General features: G+C 47.4%; 1 protein-coding gene and 1 long non-coding RNA gene across 6 annotated transcripts in view; one reads left to right on the top strand and one right to left on the bottom strand.

The window, feature by feature from the left end:
* Ext2 (exostosin glycosyltransferase 2) overlaps positions 1–23,847 on the top strand; it is a 133,197-nt gene that overhangs the window by 30,142 nt on the left and 79,208 nt on the right. For all 5 annotated transcript variants that reach the window (NM_001107751.2, NM_001399506.1, XM_087651911.1 and 2 more), the window contains 1 exon segment: positions 5,155–5,248. In NM_001107751.2, coding sequence (NP_001101221.1) covers positions 5,155–5,248 — 94 coding nt within the window.
* On the bottom strand, positions 11–4,132 carry LOC148006516 (uncharacterized). Its single transcript, XR_015684507.1, has 2 exons — positions 3,540–4,132; positions 11–3,424 (listed from the first exon to the last, which is right to left on the bottom strand). It is a non-coding gene; the product is annotated as an uncharacterized LOC148006516 (long non-coding RNA).

The raw sequence follows: 23,847 nt of genomic DNA, 5'->3' as shown, positions 1-23,847 counted from the left end.
CACTCCCGGGTTTGAGAACTACCTTCAGGTTGAACTTGTGAGTCAGATCATTCCAAAGCCTGAAGCTTTTGACCTCTGTGGCTGTGGTTTTATGTAAGATCTCATAGTCAAAACACTGCTGTACAGAGGTGCAGAAGAGAATGGGGGTGGTAGATAAGATCGAAGTACCTGGAACATAAGCATGAGAGTGACATAATGAAGTCCTTTGTCTAAGAAAAGCACGTGACCTTGAGAATGACCACAGCCATGTGAGCGCTGCACACACTGCTGGGCGGTTGTTGTTGTTACTACTCTTCTTCCTCGTCCTCCTCCTCTCCCTCCTCCTCCTCCTCCTTCTCCTCCTCCTTTCCCTCCTCCTCCTCCTCTCCCTCTTCCTCCTCTTCCTCCTTCTCCTCTCCCTCCTCCTCCTCTTCCTCCTCCTTCTCCTCCTCTTCCTCCTCTCCCTCTTCCTCCTCTTCTTCCTTCTCCTCTCCCTCCTCCTCCTTCTCCTCCTCTCCCTCTTCCTCCTCTTCCTCCTTCTCCTCTCCCTCCTCCTCTTCCTCCTCTTCCTCCTTCTCCTCTCCCTCCTCCTCTTCCTTCTCCTTCTCCTCCTCCTCCTCTTCCTCCTCTTCTTCCTCCTCCTCTCCCTCCTCCTCCTCTTCTTCCTCCTTCTCCTCCTCCTCCTTCTCCTCCTCCTTCTCTTCCTCTTCCTCTCCCTCCTCTTCCTCTTCTTCCTCCTCTTCCTCCTCCTCCTCCTCCCAGACTTACTTCGTTTTGTTTTTCTTGTATAAAAACCCTTATGTGGTAGCCCCAGCTGGAGCCTGGGTTCCCTGGAAGACTCTGCTGTGGGTTTTCACAAGATGGTCAGTGAATTCCTCATAAGGAGACTTGGTGAATATGGTCTCTTTCCAGATGTTGGGGGTCAGGTAGCTGTAGGTCTTGGAGATGGCATCAAAGGTGGAGGCAGTGCAGCCTCTGGCTGTAGCAGTCATCAATACTGGACATCATCAGTAGCTTCTTGGGCACAGGAGCAGAGACAATGTCAGTGTCTCTAGGGGCACGGATGAGATGCACCAACACAGAGCCCCAGGGACCTGCCACCTTCCGTGGAACAGTGTGGGGCTTGACAGTCTTGTTCCCCAGTAGCCTCTCCCCACAGGGACGATGGAAAGCTTGGCTAGGATGATGGCCTCGGATGGCAGTGGCAACCTCCTTGGAGCACTTAACACTAAGACCAACTGACCACTGTAGTCCTCTGTAGCAACAACGGCCTTGAGCCTGGTCTGCTGGCTTGGCACAGTTCTTCGGAGCATTACTTGCAGCCCCTGACTGGCCAAGAGGATTCAGTCACCAGCACTGAGCTCATGTGCTAGGACAGCCCTACAGTCCCCCAGGGAGCAGCTGTTCGTTGCCTTGCAAATCATCAGTGCATTTAAAGTACATTAAAGTTTGAACATTTTGAAGCCACCGAAGTTTAGTAAGAGTGGACGATCAGAGGGTACTGGTGTACTGTACATTCAGTTTGCATGGGTAACAAATGGACAGAACATAAACAAACCTTCATATCTAGACTGGAATCCCAAGTTATGTTCATGCAAGTATTCCTAAATGGAAGGCACCTTGGGGCTAGGCCTAGGCTGAGCGGTCCCCAGCTGCCATTACTCTAGCCTCATTGCTGTGTCTTCCATCAGACTTAGCACAAGGGCTTAGAGCAGTTTACAGAGTCTAGTGGGCTGTTTTTGTAAATACAGTTGTACCGAGTCATTGCTGTGCTCCGAGTCTACATGTTACCTGTGCAGTGCTGAGTGACTGCAGAGACTGGCTGGCTTACAAAGCCTAAGGTGCTCACACCTGACTCTTCATGAAGCAGCTGCTACCCCTGGGCTGGCGCAGCTGGACACAGCTGGACACAGCTGGACACAGCTGGAGAGTCTCTGACCTTACTTATTCCGGGGACTCTAATCCAAGCCCCCAGGCATCCAGACTCATACGTGCGGATGGGTCCAGCTGCTGTGGAACCGCAGTGTACTGGCTGTTAGGGAGATGCTCTCCCTCCTCCAAAGCTTGGAAATTCCAGGACAGGTGGACAGATTCTGCTTGGAGGTCTTCACAGGAGTTGCCCTCTTGTCCCATGTGTCATTTCCACAAGATACATGCTAGAAGACTATTGAAATTTCATGTCTTTGCCACAAATATTTAATTGCTTTCTTCTCTACCAACTCTTTATGATAATTTATCCACGTATAATAGCAAAGACATTTGAACAGCTTAAATAGCATCAATTGGCTAACTTTTACATTTTATATTTATTAGAAAGCTACTGTTACTATGATAGCATTTTATAATCTAATAATAGGATAGTTTCTCTTTCTGAGGAGGCTGGAATCTAGTGGTGCAGACGAGCAGGATTCAGGTTCTGCATCCTTTACCTGAAATGCTGGGGCCAGAGTGTTTTGACTGTGGATTGTTATGGATTCTGGAATATCTACATACATAGAATGATGCATCTTGTGGAGGGATCCAAATCTAAACATGAAATTCATATTCTGTAGACTGCTCATGCAGGTGGCCTCCAAGCAAATCACATGATAGTTTTACATCACATTAATAATTCTATGCATGAATTCTTATGGTGTGAATTTCCCACATGTGGTGTCATGTTGGTGATCAACAAACCAGCTTTGGAAGCATTTTGGATCTTGGAGTTTTGGATTGGAATGGCCAACCCATGTAACCTTCGCAGATGCATGTGTAGAGGGCTGTGCAATCCCAGAAAAGAAGCAGGAGCCTGGCTACTCGAAAGAGAAGCATATGAAGTCCTTCTTTATATTTTAGGGAAGTGAGGAGTACTTCCAGCATTTATCCATGCAGGAAAGCATTTATTGAGCTCCTGATGTTTGCCAGTGCTGTATTCGTTTTCTGTTCCTGTGATAAGATACCCTGACCCAAAGCAACTTTCGGAAGAAAGGCTTTGTTTAGGCTTATAGTTCTTAACCTTCCTAATGCAATTAATACTTCCTTAATACAGTTCCTCGTGTTTGGTGATCCCAAACATAAAATTATTTTTGTTGCTATTTCATAACTGTAATTTTGCTACCAAAGCTATCAAAATATACAATTGTAATGTAAATATCTGATATGCAACCCTTGTTGAAAGGGTTGTTCAACCCCCTAAAGGGTTGTGACCCACAGGTTCAAGACTGTTGTTCTAGAGGATAAGAGTCCATTAATGGTGGGTGGGCATGGCAGTAAGATCAGGGTGCTGAGAGATCATATCTTCCGTCAAAGGCACAGAGCAGAGTAGGGTTGGGAGCAGGCAGGGCTGTGGACTCCCCACCTCCAGTGCATACTCCCCTCAGCAGGGCTGCACTTCCCCCTTAACCACCTCAAACAGCACCATCAACTGTAAACCCAGTGTTCAAATATCTGAGCCTACAGGACATTTCTTTTATTTTATTTTATTTTTTTTTTGGTTCTTTTTTTCGGAGCTGGGGACCGAACCCAGGGCCTTGCGCTTCCTAGGTAAGCGCTCTACCACTGAGCTAAATCCCCAGCCCGACATTTCTTTTAAATCTTCACTGTCAGTCAGCCACAGGTTCTCCAAGAGGAGTGAGGTCAGGCCTTTGTCAAGGACACTCTCTTCTTCCTGATGGGAGAGCAGTGAAACCATGGTTCCCAGATGCTGTGATGTAACTGGTCAGCCTCTGGCTGGGCAGTGCTAGGACGGTGAGACATTGGTGAGAGCCTTGTAGATGTAGCAGCTGTGAAAGGATTTCTTCAGATCAAGGTCAGTTTCAGTGTTGAGTTATGGGTGAGCAGCAGGAGGACTCAGGCGTCAGGGGTCTGATGTCAGATAACCAGCTATTAGTGTCTGGCTTTGAAATGATGGCAGATTAATTCATCCTTTTTGGTCCTCTGTCCCATCTCTGTAGCAAAAATCGTTTACTCATTTATTCACTTAAAATCACTTATCACGGGGCTGGAGAGATGGCTCAGTGGTTAGGAGCACTGACTGCTCTTCCCTAGGTCCTGAGTTCAAATCCCAGCAACTACATGGTGGCTCACAACCATCTGCAATGATATCCGATGACCTCATCTGGTGTGTCTGAAGAAGGCGACAGTGTACTCACATACATAAAATAAATAAATCTTTAAAAAAAAAAACAAAAAAACAAAAAAACAAAAAAAATCACTTATCATGAAGTTCTGTCTGTGTGCAGGCCATGCGTGCACTGAGTGCTCTGAGTACAGCAGTGGGTGGACTAACCTAGTGGGCGGGAACGGGAGCTAGGTCTTAACAGCTGTGTTTTGCAAGTGCAGTTACACCCTCTGCACAGCACACTGCACGTCTGGAAGTCCATGCCAGTCTCCCTCTCTCTCTCCTTATTCCCAGTCTGTGAGTGAATCCTATGTGGCACGGGGCAGAGGAAGGCCCAGCCTCTCTGCAGCTTCGCCTCCATGGAGCTCCGCCACCTCCGCAGGGGCTCAGTTCTTCTTCCTGCGCCTTCTTCCTGTCACTTACCAACCCCATAGACAGCATGGGCCTGTCAGAGCTTAATCGGCTTCTCAGGACTGTGCTTCCACCTCCTAGTGGTTTCCCAGCTCAGCACTGAGGCCTCTGTGGCCTCCAAGGTCCCCTGTGTGCCTCACTACAACCCACCCTCCCCCTTTCTGCTTGGCTCACTCTTCTCCATCCTGTTTACTCTGTGGCAGCCACAGGGGCCTCCTTGCTAGCTGTTCCTGGACCATGCCCAACCCCATGCTTCCTTGGCCTTTCACTCATTAGCCTGGTGCCTAGAGCTCTCTTCCCACAGGCCTTCTCATGCCCTGCTCACCCCTCACTTTCTTCTGACATTCTCTGTTGAATTGCCAGTTCCCAGTGCATAGTAGGTCTGTCATAAGCAAATGCTGAATCAACAGATGGTTTTGTGTAGAAGCTAATTGGGGGAAGTAATTGTTAATTCCGTAAGCACTAAGAAGGGTAAGGAAGGTGGACCAGGAGGTAGCATTTCACATACAAAGGCCCTGTGGAAGAACGTGGTTGCTGACAGTGATGCCAGGGAGGACAGAGCACAGAGCAGACAGAGAAAGAGCATGGCTGATGGAAATAGGACAGCATACAGTGTTGCTTTCTGAAAAGGGCTGTGCACATGTAAACAGTGCTATTGTCTCCAGGGCATCTGTGGTCATTCCAGAGGAGAAGATGTCAGATGTGTACAGCATCCTGCAGAACATCCCACAGAGGCAGATTGAAGAGATGCAGAGACAGGTAAGAGGCCGAAGCTGAGACACCTGGTTGGGGAGGGGAAGTGGGTACCGGAGCAGTGGCTTGGACACAGAGGGCCTTTGACCAAGTGCATGGTTGTATCAGCTCTCAGAAAGGGATCATTAGGCCAGTCACTTCAAGTAACGTTGAGGTCAGTGGTTCTCAACCTGCAGGGGATAGCCCCCTTGGGGGTCACATATCAGATATCAGATATTTACGTTACTATTCATGACAGTAGCAAAATTAGTTATGAAGTAGCAACAAAATTTTATGGTTGGTGGTCACCATAACAAGGAACTGTATTAAGGGTCACAGTGTTAGATAGGTTGAGAACCACTAGTTTAGATTAATGATGGATTTCAGGCTGTGCTGGGGACCCCTGCTGTGACTTCAGAGTGCCAAGTGATAACAGGTGACAGTGACCAAGACAGCCAGGGAAGCAGGGCCGCTTGTTTGTTTGACTGTGTCCTAAGGAAGACAGCATTTGTGACAAGCGGTCTTATTCCCTGTTCACAGTGGGTCTGCCTCCCTCTGTAGACCTCTTTATCCTTTGACCCTTCCCTGAGCAGTTCTCTGGCTGCCTGGATAGCGCCACCGTCCTGTTCATGGGTTCCCATTCATGGTTCCCATTTGGTCTCATGACTCTCTCCTAAAGAAGCCTAACCAGGCTTCACTGTCAAACAAATTACATTTAAACGGGGGCCCTGATCTCAGGGCTGTTATTGTCTTTCTTTGTGTGAATTTTTACTGCTTTAATCTTTCTCAGAATTATCTACATGGGACAGAGGGAGAGCTCAGTCAGTGAAATGTTTGTCGTGCAAGCATGAGGACCTGAGTTTGTATTCTTAGGACTTGTGTAATAAGCCAGGCTTGGTGACACATACCTGTAACCCTAGTGCTGGTGATGTGGGCACAGGCACATCCCTGAGACTCATTCTAGTGGCAGGCTTAAGGTAAGGGAGACCTCGTATCAAATAAAGAAATATATAAAGGTAGGGAGGGATCAAGGAAAAACCTGATGTAGACCTCTAGCTTCCACACACATAACACACACATAAACACACACACACATACACATACACACACAAACATACACATACATACACAGACACACACATACACATACACTCATACAGACACACACTGACACACACACTCATACACAAACACACATACATACATACATACACACACACATAACACACATACATACACACAGACACACACACTTGCATACACATACATATACACTCATACACATAAACACACACATACATATCTGGGCGAGGGAGATGAGTGAGAAGAGAACTGGAGGCCCTCTGCTTGCAGCCCACACTTTCAGCCTGGCTTCTTATTCTTGGCCAAGTGGCCAGAGAGCAGACTCTCTGGATGAAGGCAAACAGTCCACCCAGCTGTGGGATAAGTAGGAGAGCTACCTGCTTCCTAAGTGTATTCTCAGACTGCCCAGATGTTCGTCTACCTTTTCTCTGCTCAGCTCCTCCTGGTACCCTGCCTCCCTCTGCTTTACAGTGTTCAGGGATTTAGGAGAGGGAAAATGGCTGTGCCTGGTCCCACCCTTTGTACTTTGGTGCTGTTTTAGTAATTTTTCATTCACTGACAAATATTGGAGATGATTACATTACAAGGAGGAAAGGGTTGAATGGACTTGATATTCAGCAGATTCTGGGCTATGACTGGGTGGACTTGTTGCTGGGTAGAGGGACAGCAGGCCACAGCGGAATATAGAGCTGAGCAGAGCATTTCACTTCTTGTACAGCGTGAAGAGAGGAAAGGGCTAGAGCCCCATGATGTCCTTCAAGGGTGCATCCCCATGACCTGAGCCACCTCCCTCCCTCCCTTTCTAGAAGCTTTACTCCCCTCCTCCATACTGCCAGTCAGGGATCAGGCCTTTAACACAGGCAGGCGAAAGCGACACTAAGCATCTTTTCACACAGTGATTGCCCTGCATCTTCTGGGTGAAATGGCAGCCTGCACTTAGATCAGGCTCTGCCCTGGAAAGCCTTTTGGAAGAGCTTTGTGCCATTCTAGGAGAGAAGAGACTGCAGGATGCTGGTAGCATCCCCACTGGCTTCTCATAGCCCACTTGTGCTTGCTGGGAGGTTCTGGACTTCCTGCTATTACTCGCTGTTGACCTCATCTGAGCTTTGTGAATCTGAGACTCTGTCTAGAGCTTGTCAGATCTTCACCATGAACCTATAGCATTGGAGAGTGCCCCTGAAGAGCCTGGGTGTTTGGTTCTTTTTGTCTCTTTTAATAATTATTTAAGTTTTAGATAGAAGCTCACTCTGTAGACCAGACTGACCTGGAACTCATAGAGATCCACCCACCTCTGCTCCAGTGTGCTGGAATGGAAGGCATTTGCCTCCACACCCAGCCCATGGTATCTTCGTTTACTAGATTAATTATAGAATAGCCTTGAAATGAGATTGCACCTCACATAAGATTCTGCTGTGGGAATGTTAGGAAGAAGCTTGGCCTGGGGAATAAGCGGGTTTTGTCTAGCTTCCTTTCTGCCCTACCAGCCCCATGCTGAGATCACTTACATTGTGGAACAGAGCGCCCCCTGACAGTCCACAGAATGGCATGGTTTCTCAGCAGGATCAGGGTGGGAGCTGTCAGTCTGGGACAAGCCTGGCTTCCAGTCAGTTGTCAGTGGCAGGAGTGGTGTCACTGGGACAGCTGAGACGGAATGAAGCAAGGGCACGTAAAGCATGCTGTTCCTTGTTATTGAGTTTGAAGATTGCACTGAGCATCCATACTAAGATTGCTCCATCCATACTAATTGTGTGACCGTCTCAGGCACTGAGTGGTCTGGGCTTTCATTTTATCATCTATGGAATGAAGGGCTTAGCTGACTCACCCGGCATGCTCTAAACAGCCATTTAATAACTCCATGAAGTCTTGTCTCTGGCAGGAACATACCCTCCCAGCCAGCTCTGATATTTAAGGAGTCATCTCTTCTCTTCCTGAGTAGCTCAGGTCACAGGGTCCCCGCCCTCTGCTGGTGGCACCTCCCATCACAGCAGCTCTGGGGCATCTCTGCCTCCCTCTCAGTCCCCTCTTCCCAGTGTTCATTTAGTTGGGGCTGCTCCCCAGCTGTCTAAGGTGCTCTAGGATAACCGTCAGTCTGCCTGCCTTTCTCGGGGTTTGTGTTCCCCAAGTGGCCTCTTTTGTCCCCTAACTCCACATTTCTGAACTGGATTGGTCCCAAGTAAACACGCTTGAATTAATTTCCATGTAAAGGCTGACAAAATTGAACTCTGACTAGAAACCAGAGCTACCAGCATCTGTCATTGCCATAAGGTCTCCTTGGGTGAGAGCCTTTGATAATATGTCACCTCTCAGTCACCTCTCGCTAAATGGCACTATAAAGAAGTACTGGAGCTTACAAAGAAAAGAATCTGGAGGCCCACATGTGATGTCTGTCAGCTCACTGGTTTGGCCTGCCATGTTAATGGAAGGGACATGTGATGGTGAGTGATCATGAGAGAGCAAGATGGGAACTGTCAAGCCCCCAGCATCCTTCGAGGGCACGCCCACCCTGAGTACCCCCCATACCTCACCCCTTAAAGTCCAGGGTGCTCTCTACCGCCACCATCTGAGGACAGAGCCTTTACGTATGGGTCTTTGGGAGACCCACCAAGGTGTGCACTGCTCTGTAACTGCACACGCTGCCTTTGCCTTCTGTTTACATCCCTCAGTTGAGCTTCACCCTGGCTGGAGTGTTGAAACTACTCACACACCTCAGTGAACCTTCCCCGGGAGCTCAGAGTCAGGTTGTTTTGTAATCTAGGCATATGCTTTTTGAAGAAAACCAGTTGCAATCACTGGTCCTTCTACCTCCCTGCCAGGTGAGGGGTCAGTATGAACTGACACCAGGGCCTGACATCATCCTAAGAGAATTAGAGCAAGAGCTTAACAAGGTGCAGGAACAGTTGTCGCCAGCAGGGGTCTCCATCTACTTTGAAGTGACTAATTTTCCTGCCATGGATTAAATCTGTGAGAAATCCCCAGTGCCAGGAACTGCTTGCTTCTCAAGGGACACAGTCCTCACTGCTGTTCTCTGGAGACCATTTTGTTCAAGTGACAATGCAGGCATTTGCTCTACCAGCATGGGACAGCACCCAAGGCACGCACACACTCACTGAGGTGGGGGGGCATTAAAACTAACTAAATATAAATATAAAAGAAAGGCTGCCATCTGAATGTTATGCACTCATTATCATTCTCACTGTTACTGTTGGCCTAAAGGAGAGGGTTATGGAGGGAGTTATACATACAGATAGGGCTAGAACCTTAACTGAGCCAAAGCGTTGAGGAAGTCAGGAGTTATGAAGAAGACCATAACAAAGAAAAGTGTCTCCAATAGATAATTCTGAAAACTCCCTGAGAGCAGTGTGAACAGCACAGCATTGGAAGTCTCGCTGTGCCTTGCACAGCTTTCGGGAGCCATCTCCTCAGTTAGTGGATGTGAGCTGGTTCTCATTTAGACTCTATTGTACCCTATGCTGATTAACTAGTTAATTTATTGAAGCCCTAATTATTTTCAGGGAGAGATTATGGGCCCCAGAAAGGATTTGTGACTCTTGCTACAATGGCAAAGTTATCTTGGGATACAGTGTTTCCCCGCAGAGCTGTTTAGGAAGATGGCGTTCTAGAGTATACTAAGCTCAGATGGACGGACGGTCGGTGCTCAGGAGCAGTTGCCCAGGCAGCCTGGCTGGCAGACAGCCTCTGAGTGGGGCTTAGGGATGAGCTTTGTTTTGTTCAAGGGCAGGAGGAAATTTGCAGGTAAATGTTTTTCTACAGTCAAATGGCACATTCATCCCGAGCCTCCCTTGAATCACAAGAGAAAGCATGCAGTCTCCTGTCTCAGAAGGCTGGGAGATGCTGGACTGGCTAGTTAGAAATTTTATGTGAAGGGGGGAAAGGTGTAAGTAGACCCCTGGTTTATCTGTTGAGCAGAGTTTCCTAACACCGTTTTATTGGTCAGTGGCTCCACCACAGTGACCTCTAACCCTAGCAACACTAGGAGGTGGAAGTGGGGAGCCTGCCTCGCCTTTGAACTCTCCTTTGTACTCAGTTGACCAGAGGCCTTTGAGGTGCCTTGAACATCTTGTCCTCTCTCTGGTCGCCAGCACTCAGGAAAACCGAAGCTGCGAGTTTCTGCTCTGATGCATCTCAGGGTAGTGTGCGGCAGCCTAGTAGATGTGGCTGCACATGGATGTGCTACAGAGATGCCTTGGGGATGTCGGGATCTGACTAGAGAAAAGACAGACCACTGCTTAGCAAGTGAGCCCAGGGGTGCAGCATCTCTACCTATCTAACAAGGGGTCCAGATTGAGCCAGAGAGGCCACAGGGCAGAGGAGCTGTGCCCATCCGGACTCACAGCCACCTGCTTCTTGTGTGGGCGAGCCACCTCGAGGGCACTCTTGTTTGTATAGAATGCACTGTATTCCAGGATTTGGTTTCCATAGCCACAGCTGTTCTGAGGCCACAGCGTTGAAGGGAGGACAATGACACACAAGCTATTTGAGTCTGAGATGGGTCAGAACTCTCAGCAGAGCAGACAGAGCCCAGAAGTGGTGTAGGCTTCCTTCCCTACAGCGGGTCTGTACAGATGGTGCAGTTCTTCAGGACTCAGTGCCTTTGTTTTGTTCTTCATGGCCTGCGTTCCCAGTCTTAGTATCAGTGCATATACCATTCCCCCAAAGCTGTTATTAGTGGGAACCTCAAGTCTTTAAAGTTTAATGTAGTAAGCATATATAATTTTAAAAAAATATTGGTTCATCTATGTCTTACAAGATTTTCTGGACTGTTTTCCTTTTTCGTTTGTTTTTTTTATTTTATGCACGGAAGGGTTTGCTTGCATATTATGTCAGCCACCTGAATGCCTGGTGCCAGATCCCCTAGAAATGGAGTTACCGACAGTTGTGAGCCGCCATGTGGGTGCAGGGAATTAACTGCTGAACCATTGTTCCAGCCCCATAAGCTTTCTGTTTTGAAAGTGTTCTGCAGTTCCTTCATGTGTCTAGACACCTCAGTCACCCAGACTGTGTTATCCGAGGATCTCTTGTGCTGCCAACCTAACTGTCTTGTCCCTAAGGCTATATGGCAGTCTGCCCATCACCCCCACCCCAGCAACCCCAGTTTACAAAGCAGATTCTTTCCACGGGAGGGAGATAGGCTATTAGAAGAGTCAGCTCTTTACATTCAGTAATCTTCCAAAGACCACGCAGCCCAAGGCCGGCAGGGCACACAGTGTTCTGCCACAAATGCGCTCAGACACCAGGGCCATTTGGCCTGGGCTGTGGGTGAGATCGGGTCAAATCCCAGCCAGTCAGGCTGACTTCCCATCACCTCACCTTGCTTCCTTCCCAAAGAGGTTGTTTGAGACAGTTCAAGCTGGACCCTCCTGGAAATACATTAGGAAGAAAGGGTGTCATGACCGATTTCTGGGGTCAGTGCTGTAATTCATGTGATTCCTCCCCCTCTCCCCAAATGTGAAATGAAGACTATTTTATTTACGAAGTCGAGGGCCTGAGATGGCACAGATAGCTTGTGTGACCTTTGCACAAGCCTGACCTAGGGATTGAACCTTAGTTCACATAGAATCTATGTGGTGGAGGAGGGCACCAATTCCTACATGCTGTCCTCTGACCTCCAAACAGCAGCAATGTCACATACCTGCATGTACACATTCACACATGCACACACAATTAACAGGTAAATTACAGTCTTAGAACTTTACACACACTCAACACACACGTACACATAAAATAAATAAATTGGTAAATTATACTTTTGGGATTATACATACTCGCACACAAATATACATATAAGAAATAAATTAGATTATACTTTTGGAACTATGTACACACTTGCACATGTTCACATGTATACTCTTAGAAATCCACACACATACACGGACTAAATAAATTAGAGGACTATACTCAGAATTATACTAAACACACTAACATTCTCACATGCACACGCATCCATGTAGTAAGTTAATATATTATATTCTCGGAAGCCCACACACACGCAAACACACACAAAATGATTTTTCTTTAATTCTGATAAGCTACTCTGCTGTCTTCTTCTTCAACTTGGCTTTCAAGCTTGCTCTTAGAAAGTATGGGGCTGGCAGAGCACCTCAGTGGTAGAACCCTTATCCCACATGCAGGAGTCCTGATTTTAGACCCTAGCACCACCAGAGAAGAAAAATGCTACTGTGCTGCTTCCCCTCAGAGGGAACACTTTCTGGGCTGGAATTCTTCCTTTGAAAGGAGAAGTGAGTTCTGATACCCAGAGGCCCTGTGGCCGGTAGGAGAGCCTGGCTGAGGGTTACCACTTGGGGGAGATTTTCAATGCATGTTTTTGCAGTAGTACTGTGTATTCTGTGTTTGAGTTTTCCGTGTATATAACCCCACACTGTGAGGGACCAGTCCACGAAGTTGTTTAAACAGGGTAAATAAGGACTGCTTTAATCGGCATCTTAAGGGAGAACATTGCTCTGTGTGTATGTTAAAACTTTTTTTTTTTTTGAAACTTTGGTATTAGGAACTTTGTTGGAAAAAGACTTTTACCAAGTATCTGATGGGAAGCCAAGAAAAGCATTTTAATAGAACTGTCTCAGATTTATAGTTCACTGGGGCCTGTAAATAAATTTTCCTGTCTTTAAGATTTGGACTGATTTGCAGTTGTTTGGTATAGCTTCTGAGATTTAAATCCTCGAGGTCCAGATGGAGAGACCATAAAGCCGTGTTCTCTGGCAGCCTTGGTATGTCTTGTCCGTGTGCAAGCATAACTGGGTCGTGGCACAGCTCTCTTAGTCTTGTCTTCTGTGACACCAGCATCTGTTCAGTGCTTGGATTTTCTACAGAAATTTACTCAACTGTCCAGTGAATTCATACATAGCGTGTGCGTGTGTATGTATGTGTGTGTGTACATGCATGTGCACACGTGTAGTGTGTGTTTTGTGTTTGTATGAGCATGTGTCTGCACATATGTGTGCAGGCCAGAAGTTGACATTTCTTATATCACTTCCCCGCTTACATTTCTGAAACAGGGTCTCTCATGAACTCGGTGCTCACTAATTAGCTCCACTGGCCAGCAAGTCCCAGAGATCTCTTGATGTTGCCCCTCACTCCTCCCCCAGCCCCCAGCACTGGTTCCAGGTCTGTACTACCATACATTACCTCTTACATGGGTGCTGGAGATCTGAACTCAGGTCTTTATGTCTGCAGCAGTTGCTTTACTGACTTATCCTAAGCACAGACCTTGTTCCTAGCATGTGTTGGCCTGTTAAAGGTGATTAGAAGGAGGCACTGTGCAGGAATGCAGCCTGTTCTTTCACAGGGGACCTCAAGTTACTGGCGCAAATGTCAGTAGTAATGAGAAATCATATGTCAGGAGTGTTACATACCCAGTTTCACTGAAGGCCGCCAGAAGTGTCTCCCAGAGGAGAGTGGGTCAGGAGAAAGGAGACTTCAACTCTGGGTACTCTGCCAGAGAAGAGGGAATGGGCTGGGACATTGTTGTCTTCTACTGAGATCTGGATGGTAAGTGGGAGTCCAAAGAAGCATCCCTGGCTGGGAGGAGACCAGCAGCAGGGCGCTTCCTGGTGAGTTAGGAGGAAGGGGTAAATACTTGGAGAGGAATGATGTGTGTGAGGAAGAGGAGGCTAGCTAGTTAAAGGTTTGTAAAAGTCAAAACTTAGACATTATCAGGCATTCCTCAGACTTTACCAATGACTGTAAGGCCTGTGGCCCCTCTAACCTTGAGGATACATCTATAGCCAGAGCATTGGCACCCAGTCTCATGGTGTCTAGTCGGGTATTTGATTTTTGTTTTTATGTGATATACAGCAGTGTTCTCCAGCCTGTGGTGAGCTGGGGTCAATTCAGTGGGTCACAACTGGATCTTTCTTTCTCTTTTTAAAAAGAGAATAGGAAACTATTAGAGTGTTATATGGTGAAAGTAATTATTTCCGGAAACATTGGCTTCCGTCTTGAGTTGTTGGGCTGGTGTATAGCTCAGCGGTAGAGTCTAACACACACAAGGCCCTGTGCTCAATCCTTAGGGCAAAAAGTTAAAAATCTGTCTTAACTTCCCATAGAAAGCATATTTGTATGTTTTGACTATGTCCTAGTCAAAAAAGTTTTTTAAATGTGGTAGTGGGAACCTCAGGCTTTGTGAGTGGGAGAGACCTGAATTTAGATGCTCGAGTCTGTGATCCTGTGGATGAGCTCTGTAACGGGCCAGTTAACTCCCCAGGATTCAGTTTTCCCGTGTAAACCTGGCTGGGTAAGACTGCCTAGAGGTCTCATGTGCTGCTGAGTGAGATCATGTATTTAAAGCATGTGGTTCTGGCCCAGCTCCGTGCTGGTGGTCAGTCAGGAACTCCCTGGGGTCTGCATCTGAATTTGGGAAAGCGCCTCCTGGGAAGGAGCATGGTCTCCGGGAACCACAGTGAGTTAGTGCACTGCGGATGGATTATGCATTTGCTTCTGGGCTTGGAAACTTGAAACAGAATGGAGTCCTGTGGGCTCGGGTGAACTCCCTCCGTCTTGGCGTGGAGGCGTTCACCTCTGTTCTTCTCTCAGGATCCACAGGGCTCACAGGGAGGTGAACACTGATTCCCTGCTCAGCCTTTTTGCTTTAATTCCCTGTTATAACTTTCCCCCTTGCCAGTGAAATGATTTTTTTTTCTTACTGAATTTTCCCTTCATCTTCTCATCTCTTCTCTGCCAAGTCATAAGTTTTATTCATTCTTTTGGTGGGGTGCTAAGACATTAAAAACAAAGTAAACCATCAGAGGAAGATTAAAATCTAGATTACCATCTAGGTAGTGGACAGTTGTGAAGACCTAGATGGAGTGGGTGTGAGCCCAGCAGGCAGGGGACTTTGGGCACATCAGCTGTAGAGAGTGTGCTTTAGAGCAGGATTTTTTTTCTGCTTTCTGCTTTCCCTTCTCTCCCTCAGCCGCCTTTCCCGGCCCCTTCTCTCTCACAGTTGAAGTCCCACTGGAGAGCAGAGACGAGTCTCAGCCCCCAGATGCTTCAGGCCAGGGGCTAAAACACTCCCATAAATCTGAGGCTCATTTTAGTGCCATGGCGAAGCCGTGTGAGGGGCTGCTCTCCGTGGCCCCTGCCCTCTTGCTTTATGGGCTGCTTTGGCTCTTCTCTATAAAGAGGCCCAATGGAGTCATTTGGAAATTCTTATCAGTTTGCTGACAGCTATATGGGCCTTTCTGCCGAGTCCGGGAGCTCAAGCAGGCGTGTGAAATTTTTGATATTAAAACTGAAGAAAACTGCCAGGCAGAAGAGATTGGCAGTGCAGTGGCGATTTGGGGGAGCCTAGGCTAGCCAGGTCATTAACCCTTGTGGATCTAACCTCACTATTGCTGTTGGTAGGGAGAGACTCAGGATGAAGCCGGGATGGAAAGGTCCTTCCATCTTTAACCCCATGCTGACTAACACTGTTCCCTGGCAACCTGCCTTCCTAGCGGAGGTGGCAAGCCTGGGGGTGGGGGTGGGGATGGGGTGGGGGAGTGAGGGTGGGTGGGGTGGGGTGGGGTGGGGTGGGATGGCCAGACTGGCAGTGGTTTCTTTCCTAAAAGCGGCATCTGGCCAGCTCCAGCTTGCATCTGTGTGTCCACAGCTCTGCTGTTACTGAAGCTGAAGGGACTTTGTTAAGTCTGCTTCCCTGCCCTTTAGACCCCCTCCTCAGAATCCTCCCAGAGTGCTTTGTGGAGCCCCAGGCCCATCAGTGCTGAGCCTCTGCCCTTCCCTGCACAGAGAAGAGACTGGAAGTCTCCCCTTCCTTACCTTTCCACTTTCCCTTTCTTTCTTTGCTGGAAAACTCTTCGGCCAGTAACTGAAGGGAAGGAAAAGCCATTACCTGGACTGAGGCCAGTGGCTTGATGGGAGCTTCAAAATCTTTGGCATCTCCCACCCAGAATGCTTTTCCAGGCATTTTGAGCCTCCTCCTCCTCCTCCCCCTCAGTTTCCCAGCCTTGCCATGGGTGTGTGTGGGTGTAGGGGTTGTCCTCTGTCCCCCTGCTCTGCTGATAGCTTTAGGATGGACGTGGTGGTGATAAGCAAAGTCAGGGGACATACATATACACATACACATATACATGTTCTGTACCCCTTTCTGTCATAGACATTATTTTTCCTTTTTCTAGTAGTTTTGCAAGCATGTTCAGTTTCTTTTTTTCGGAGCTGGGGACCCAGGGCCTTGCGCTTCCTAGGTAAGCGCTCTACCACTGAGCTAAATCCCCAGCCCCAAGCATGTTCAGTTTAAAACAGCCATTTAGCTTGAGGTTGAGACAAAAAGCAAGGAGCGTTTGTGGTGTGGTAGTTGGGCTGAGACATGCAGCTGTGTTGTAGGGTTGAGCAACAGTGTAAACGCTGGTCCCATTACTATTCCTACACCTTCTAAAGGGAGTGTAGTGATAGGCAAACACTGAAGGACAACGAAGCCAGACTGTCTCAGACTCCAAAATGGTGGAATTACCTTCTCACTATTTCCATTTGACACGTTGATATTCTAACTGTAATTTAAGATAACGAAGTGGATATAATATCTTGTGCCATGCTTTTAAAATTTTCTGTGTATAAAATTTGCCTGCATGTCTGTTTGCGTACTGTGTGAGTGCCTGGTGCCTTGGACCAGGGAAGGCATTGGATTCCCTAGGAACAGAGTCACAGACGGTCGTGAGCTGCTGCCGTGTGGGCGCTAAGAACAAACTCAGGTCCTCTGCAAGTGCATCAAGTGCCATTCAACACTGTGTATTCTCGCCAGCCCCCTCTTATACTATAATTTTGACCACACTGGATAATGTAAGTGTGAAGTTGTAAATATGGGGTTGAGCCTTCCTTCTAGGAGTTCAGGGAGGAACAAGTGGCTGCTGATTCCTTCTTAGGCATCAGCAGAAAGCCTTGTCTAAAGCTAACCACAGGTTAATCCCTCATAATGGGTCCCCAACATGAGGCCTGGCTTCAGGATGTGGCCTCTTTAACGAAGGTATTAAACATTAATTTGTAGCCCGCATAAGAATTGTCTTAGTCTTTGAGCTGGTGTCCCACAGGGTGAGACTATTTATTTATTAAATCTCTGAGAACTCCTTATAGGACAATGTCATTGTAGGCTTTATGACTTCATTATACAGTGTTTTCAACTCTTCAGTAAGAGTTAAACTGATTCATAAAATAAGCTGTTTTGTTTATTTATACAACATGGTGCATGATTAATATGCTACCGTCTTTGACAACAGTTGGAATAAAGGATTTCTGTCTGTTGTTACAAATGCTAAGACCGAGCTTTACATCTGGATATAAATTGCCTCCCTAAGCATTTCAGGAGCTTAGAGAATTTGAAGTTGCATAATTATTTGGGGCTGATGTGATTTATAATTTTATACTAGTACGATTCATCTTATGATGCTGGGTTGTGGGTCTTTGGAGCATAAGGCAGTGATTACATGCATTTATTTCTTTATTGTCATTTAAAGTCTGCTAATACTGAATGACTTCAGGAGTGGTGATAGTGTGGCTCTCTGTACACCATTGCTGGCAACGTAGTGTTCTTTCTTATGGACACTTGAGGGCTAGTTTGTTACATTTAAACGTGGACCTCCAGGTTGGCATGCCGCTTAGGGGAGTGCGTTTACCTAGAATGTGCAGGGTCATGGGTTCAGTTCCCCAGCACCATAAACTAGCTGTGCTTACTGTTCATGTCAGTAAGGACAGTGAGAAAGGACACAGGATGACTTGGTTTGCTGGTCACCTCTCAGGCCCAGTGCTTTTACTGGAAGGAACAGTATTTTCTTCTTAAGAGTTTAAAGTTCATATTTGTATTGAGGCAAATGTGAATTTTAGCCTAATTGGATTAGGCCTGGATGCTTGCACGGTATTACTTTAGAAATTCCTTGACTTTGCTCGTGGCTCTGAGCTGCAGGTGAGGGCTATGTGGCTGTGTGGCATTCCGAGAAAGAGCAAGAAGCCCCAGCGCTGCCGAGAGATGGAAGACTGGTGCAGAGTGTGGGCCACAGGCCAGACTGCAAATTCTTCTGTTCTCTGCAGCTCAGACTAACCAGTCAGTCAGACAGTATTCCCCCAGATCTGCTTCTCTAGCAAGCTCTGGGCAGACTGACATGGCCACAAGTATCATCTTTAGAGTCTTAAGAAATTTCAGAGAAGGCCTTTGGTTTCTTAGACACTCAGCTGCTGAAGTGATTTTTAAGGATAAGGTGCGGGAGGGCTCAGAATTCCCACTGTGTAGAGCTTTCTGGGCCATGTTTTAGGCACATGGAACTCTTGAGAGGTTCCTCTAGAATGTACCACACGCCTCAGTGTAATGGGCTATAGTCACCCTAGCTCATAGCTCACTCAGGTGACAATGACAGGAGCAAAAAGAGAGCCACCAACACAATGCTGCTCAGAGTCCTGTTCTGGAGCAAGGACCAAGGGCTTTTCCTTTGGGATCCCCAGACTTCATCAGAAAGAGAGCAGGGGTTGGCTCTCCAGCAGCCAGCAGCAGTTCATAGAGGATTGGGGCTCTACTCAGGTAAACCAATCTCTCTCTCTCTCTCTCTCTCTCTCTCTCTCTCTCTCTCTCTCTCTCTTCATTGGAATGCATGTACAGTAGAAAGGGCAGGAAGAGCATCTGACTCCTGAGTTCACGTCCATATCAATAAAAGAACCTGCCTAAGAGCACCCCCTACCACTGTCTGGGATGTCCCCTAACGGAAGGGCCCTGTGCCAGTGCGGTAGTTTTGGGGGTGAGTGAGCCTTTGGTTGTGCCATGTCTTCAGACTCAGTTCACTTGGCGGTGGCGGCGGTGGTGGTGATGGTGGCGGTGGTGGTGTGTGGTGTTTTAATTAATAGGAGCAGGCCTTTCAAGTGGGCCTGGTTGGAATAAGTCTTGTTTTATATTTACCTTCTCTAGTCAAACAAACGCATGCTTTCTTTCTCCTGGTTTTAGCATAGCAAACACACGAAATCTCGCCCCAGGCAGATTCCTTTATAGCTGGTTGACCCAAGTTGTAGTCTTATTTGTTTATTTTTGATGACAGACCTTGATTAAAGGTTTCCAATGCACCTTTCAGTTCTTTCAAGATGCCAGCCGGGAGAGAAGGTTGGTCAGCTGCTGGGCCCTGAAGAAGCTCCTTATCTGGCCTGGATAACAGTGGGATTTGGAGGCAGAATGACTCCGAAATCTTAGCAGGCAGAATGCAGTCTCTAGTCTCTTTGTTGAGAGAGTTGGGCAAACATAATTTTATTGGTCAGTGGCTCCTGCTTTAGTAACCTTTCACCCCTGTGGCTCTTGAAGGTGCAGGCCACTGGCCGGCCTTGCCTTTGAACTCCTCAAGGCTCCTGCCTCCTCAAAGGCTCCCAGTCAGGCCTTGTGTTTTGCTTAGGACCTCACCTCACAGCAGGGCCTCAGCAGTTGGGAAAACTGATCCACCCTAAGAACGTTGACATATTTGAAGGTGATACCCCCGAGACTGGAAACCTATGGCTTTCTATTTCAGGACCTGTCTGTCACATGTCAAGAAACATGACTCAGCCTTCCCCCTTTCCTCCTCTACCCCTTCTTGTTTCCCACAGGACGGGAGGTCATTACCCTGGGGTATTTCCTAAGAGTGATCACAGAGCCCTCTCTTACTCCATTTTCTCCCAACTTTGCCCAAGGCATTTATTTTGAGAGAATAGTGAAGACCACAGAAACAGGCAATTTCCTAAGCCACCCTCACTGTCCAGGAGTGTCACTGATGTTAAAAAGATCACAGGACTCTAATGCTTTGTCCTGACGCCTCATATCCAACAAGCCAGAGTCATAAGATAGCCCAGTGCCCCCCAATCCCTAACTTTCAGGGACAACTCCATCTTGCAAGAGGACAAAGAACAGAGGTTGCCTTCCCACCTCTCCCTCCCACCCCTGTATGACTCCTGCCCAAGGAACAGGAGTCAAAACTTTGCTATTTAGAGGCAACTCTGGGGACACATAGGCATTAGAGGATTTCAGCCTACAATCTTTGGCAAAGAACCAAACTTGTCATCCCAAAAATATTCAGTAGAAAATCCATCTTCTGCTGGTGATATCTTTAGCCTAGGTGAAGTCCTGGATGGAGGGACCTTGGTAAGGCCCTTCGTTTTCCCAGAATCCAAACTGTTGATAATTACATCGTCATCTAGAAAGAAGAGGACAGTGTGGCAGGGTCTGTGTTCAGGACGAAGGCTACAGTGTGTTTGCCTTTGACCCTTGGCCGTCCTGTGGTCATGAGAAGTGTTTTGGGTATGGTTCTGAGCTCACACTTCTCACTCAGGGAAGGGTGGGGTGGTATTTCTGTCAGTTCTGAACTGGTCACTCCTCAGTGAGGTAGCTGCCATCCTCTGCTACAGAGAAAGCAAGCAGGCCAGAGAAGCTGAGTAAGTGGCCTAAGCATTGGAAGAATTGGAAGCCTGTGATTTAAAAATGGGAGGTTTTATTTATGAAACACTATGATTCTTTTTTTAAATCACCTTTTGAACTGTGAAAATCATCCTAATAATTTTTAAATACCTAGTTTAAGGAAGCTTCTGAACTGTGAGTTGTACAGTTCTCAGGGTGGCGTGGGGGTGTGGTGTCTATCAGTGTGTGTGCTCGCTCTCCGCTCATATCTGAGTTAGTCATCTAGGGCTGCCACAGCAAAGTAGTGGAAGCCAGATGACTTGGACACCAGCAAGGTGTTTTTCACAGCCTGGCAGCTCAAGTACACGATGAAGCGGCAGTGTTGGATTCTCCGAGGCTGCTTGCTCACTGATGGCCTCCTCCCTGTGCCTCTTCACACACTGTCCCATGAGGTCATGCATCACTCTGTCCAAATTCTCTCTAGTAAGGATAGATTGGAGCAACACCCCCTGCCCAGCTCATTTTGACCCATTCACTTCTCCAAGGGCTCTTTCTCCATAGTCATATCCCCTAGGGTTATGGAATAGACACAGTTCAGCTTGGACAGTGTCAGGTACAAGAGCCAAACAAAGCCCATAGTTGTGGGTTAGGAGCTCCATTGAGAAGGACCTCACTGTGAGGTCTACCCTGACGTGGTTTTCCTAACACATTCCTGCTATCTCCTAAGGAGAGGCAGTAGGGATCGAGACAGGAAGGATAATGCTTCACAAGGGAAAATTTACCAGGAAAAAGTAGTAAGGTGCACCTCATTGCCCTGTGCAGAAAATGTAGACAGGCTACTGTAAAATTCAAGAGGTGACTCAGCCCAGCTGTCCTCAGTGTTTTCCAGTGGGGTCTAATAACATGGTTCCTGATCACAGGGAAGAAACAGAGGTAGCTGGGTAGATGGACAAATACATAATATACCTTGAACAAGACTTGAACCTACTGCAATCCTATCACAGCTTCCCAAGAGAGCTGGGATTCCAGGCGTGCACCAACACAGCATGTGGCAAAAAGTATATACATCTTCCTCCTCTTCCTCTTCCTCCTCCTTCTCCTCTTCCTCTTCTTCCTCCTCTTCTTCCTCTTCCTTCCCTCTTCCTCCTCCCACCTTCCTCCCCTCCTCCTCCCCCTCCTCCTCCCCTCCTCCCCCTCTTCCTCCCCTCCTCCTCCCCTCCTCTTCCCCCTCTTCCTCCCCTCCTCCTTTTGCTTTGTGATTGTTTGAGATAGGATCTCACTGTAGCTCAAGCTCACTGTGGCCACCAGCCTGGACCTTTCCTGGGGTCCCAGTGTGTCACCCTGCACAAGTCCTGTGCCTTCAGATGCCTCCGGATTCCTTCTGCTTTTATATACTAGTGAGAGCTGGCTCCTGACTGTATTAGAATGAGCAGAACAGTTCTACCAGAATCAAAGAGAATACTATGTTTCTGAAGGCCCCAGTCTCTGAGTTTTGAAACCTCTTGGTTGGGGTCATTTCAGGAAGATCTTTCATCCTTGCTCCTAGACTTATAGCAGCCCGTGTCCTCTGCTGGGCCAGATCATAAATGGCCTCCTCATTTGGGAAAAGGAGGCTTCTCAAGGACTTGGACTTTGTAGACTGTAGAATTTTCAGCTGCTGTTTGATCCCTCTAGTGAGCTCAGTGGGAGCCTAGCTCAGCACACACTTCAGTGTTCCTTGGGTTAAATCTTAAGTCAGGGAAAAGCTGGACCAGTAACCCCCATGAACTTGTCAGTGCCTCAATTTTCTCATCATAAAACAGGGGTAATTCCTTGAGCTGTGAGGATTAAATGAATGAATACAGGTAAAGCACTTAAAATGGTGCCTTCTGCATAACAAGTGCCTCATTAACCGACAGGTGTTTCCTGACCCCCCACCCGCTACCCCATTCCAGTCCCAGAACACTTCTGAGTGCTGGGCATGAGCCAAGGAGCAGAGCAGGCAAACAGCCACGCGCTCGGGCAGCCTGGTCTGCAGCAGGGCCAGTGTGGGGTGGGGATGCTGATGGATGCTGGGTGCTGCCAGCCTCACCCAGAGCAGAGCAGAGCAGAGCTTGCTTGTCACACTCCACGGGGACCACGTGCCTCTGGGACATGGAGCGCTGCTGTGCCTGGAGGCTGCTGGCCTGCACCAGGTTTTTCTGTTTTCTCTCTAATCGTTAATTTACTTCTTTTCTGAATTCTATTTTATGATGTAGCGAAAGGTGTGAGGCATCCCATTCCGCATTCACCTCCATTTGCCTATGTTCTAGCTCTTTTTCTGAAAACTAGGCTTGCCGTTCCTTTCTGGGAATCAGCCGTGTAATCCAAAGCCATGTGAACTTGTAAAGAGCTTGTAAACATATATTGACCCCTGAAAACACCCTAATTGAAAACTCGTGAACTCACCAAGCCACTTGTGCAGTACCAGTGTGTGTAACTCCTGTGGGTGTTACTGTTCAGACTTTCACACTTGTTTGTGATGTCTAAGGAGGGTGTACTGGAGTGTTTTCTCTGAAGGAGTTACTGTATATTAATTCATTTTTATTAGCTATATTTAATTTTTTTAGAACTTCATACATGGTACTGTATGAAGTTTTTTCATTTACCTAAGTTCTTTCCCCTCCAGCACCTCCGTGTCCTCTTCCCAACTCCCTTTCAAATTCATGACCTCTTTATTTTTAATTATTTTTATAACTCTCCCTCCCTCCCTCCCTCCCTCCCTCCCTCCTTCTTTCTCTCTCCCAGTTGTAAACACATATAAGCAACATTAAATGAACTATGTAGGTTGAATGTTAATTCTTTAATCACCCACCATAAATATAATTCCTGAGACTGGAGATAAAAGAAAGGGACACTTTGCTTCTGAATGGATGACATGTATCTATATATGAGCCTTTGGGGATTTCACAGCCAATCGTTTGAGGGCAGAATTTGAATACCAATCCATGTTCTTCCTGCCTTCTGACCTCAGGGTGACCCAGAGCTTTGGGTTAAAGGATAAGATCTTAGGGGTTGGGGATTTAGCTCAGTGGTAGAGCGCTTGCCTAGCAAGCACAAGGCCCTGGGTTCGGTCCCCAGCTCCGAAAAAAAGAACTAAAAAAACAAACAAACAAAAAAAAGGGATAAGATCTTGAACTTCTAGAAAATTCAGTGACAC

The sequence above is a fragment of the Rattus norvegicus genome, chromosome 3, assembly GCF_021556685.1.
Source record: "Rattus norvegicus strain SHRSP/BbbUtx chromosome 3, alternate assembly SHRSP_T2T, whole genome shotgun sequence".
Taxonomy (NCBI): domain Eukaryota; kingdom Metazoa; phylum Chordata; class Mammalia; order Rodentia; family Muridae; genus Rattus; species Rattus norvegicus.
This window is presented reverse-complemented; position numbering and strand designations above follow the sequence as displayed.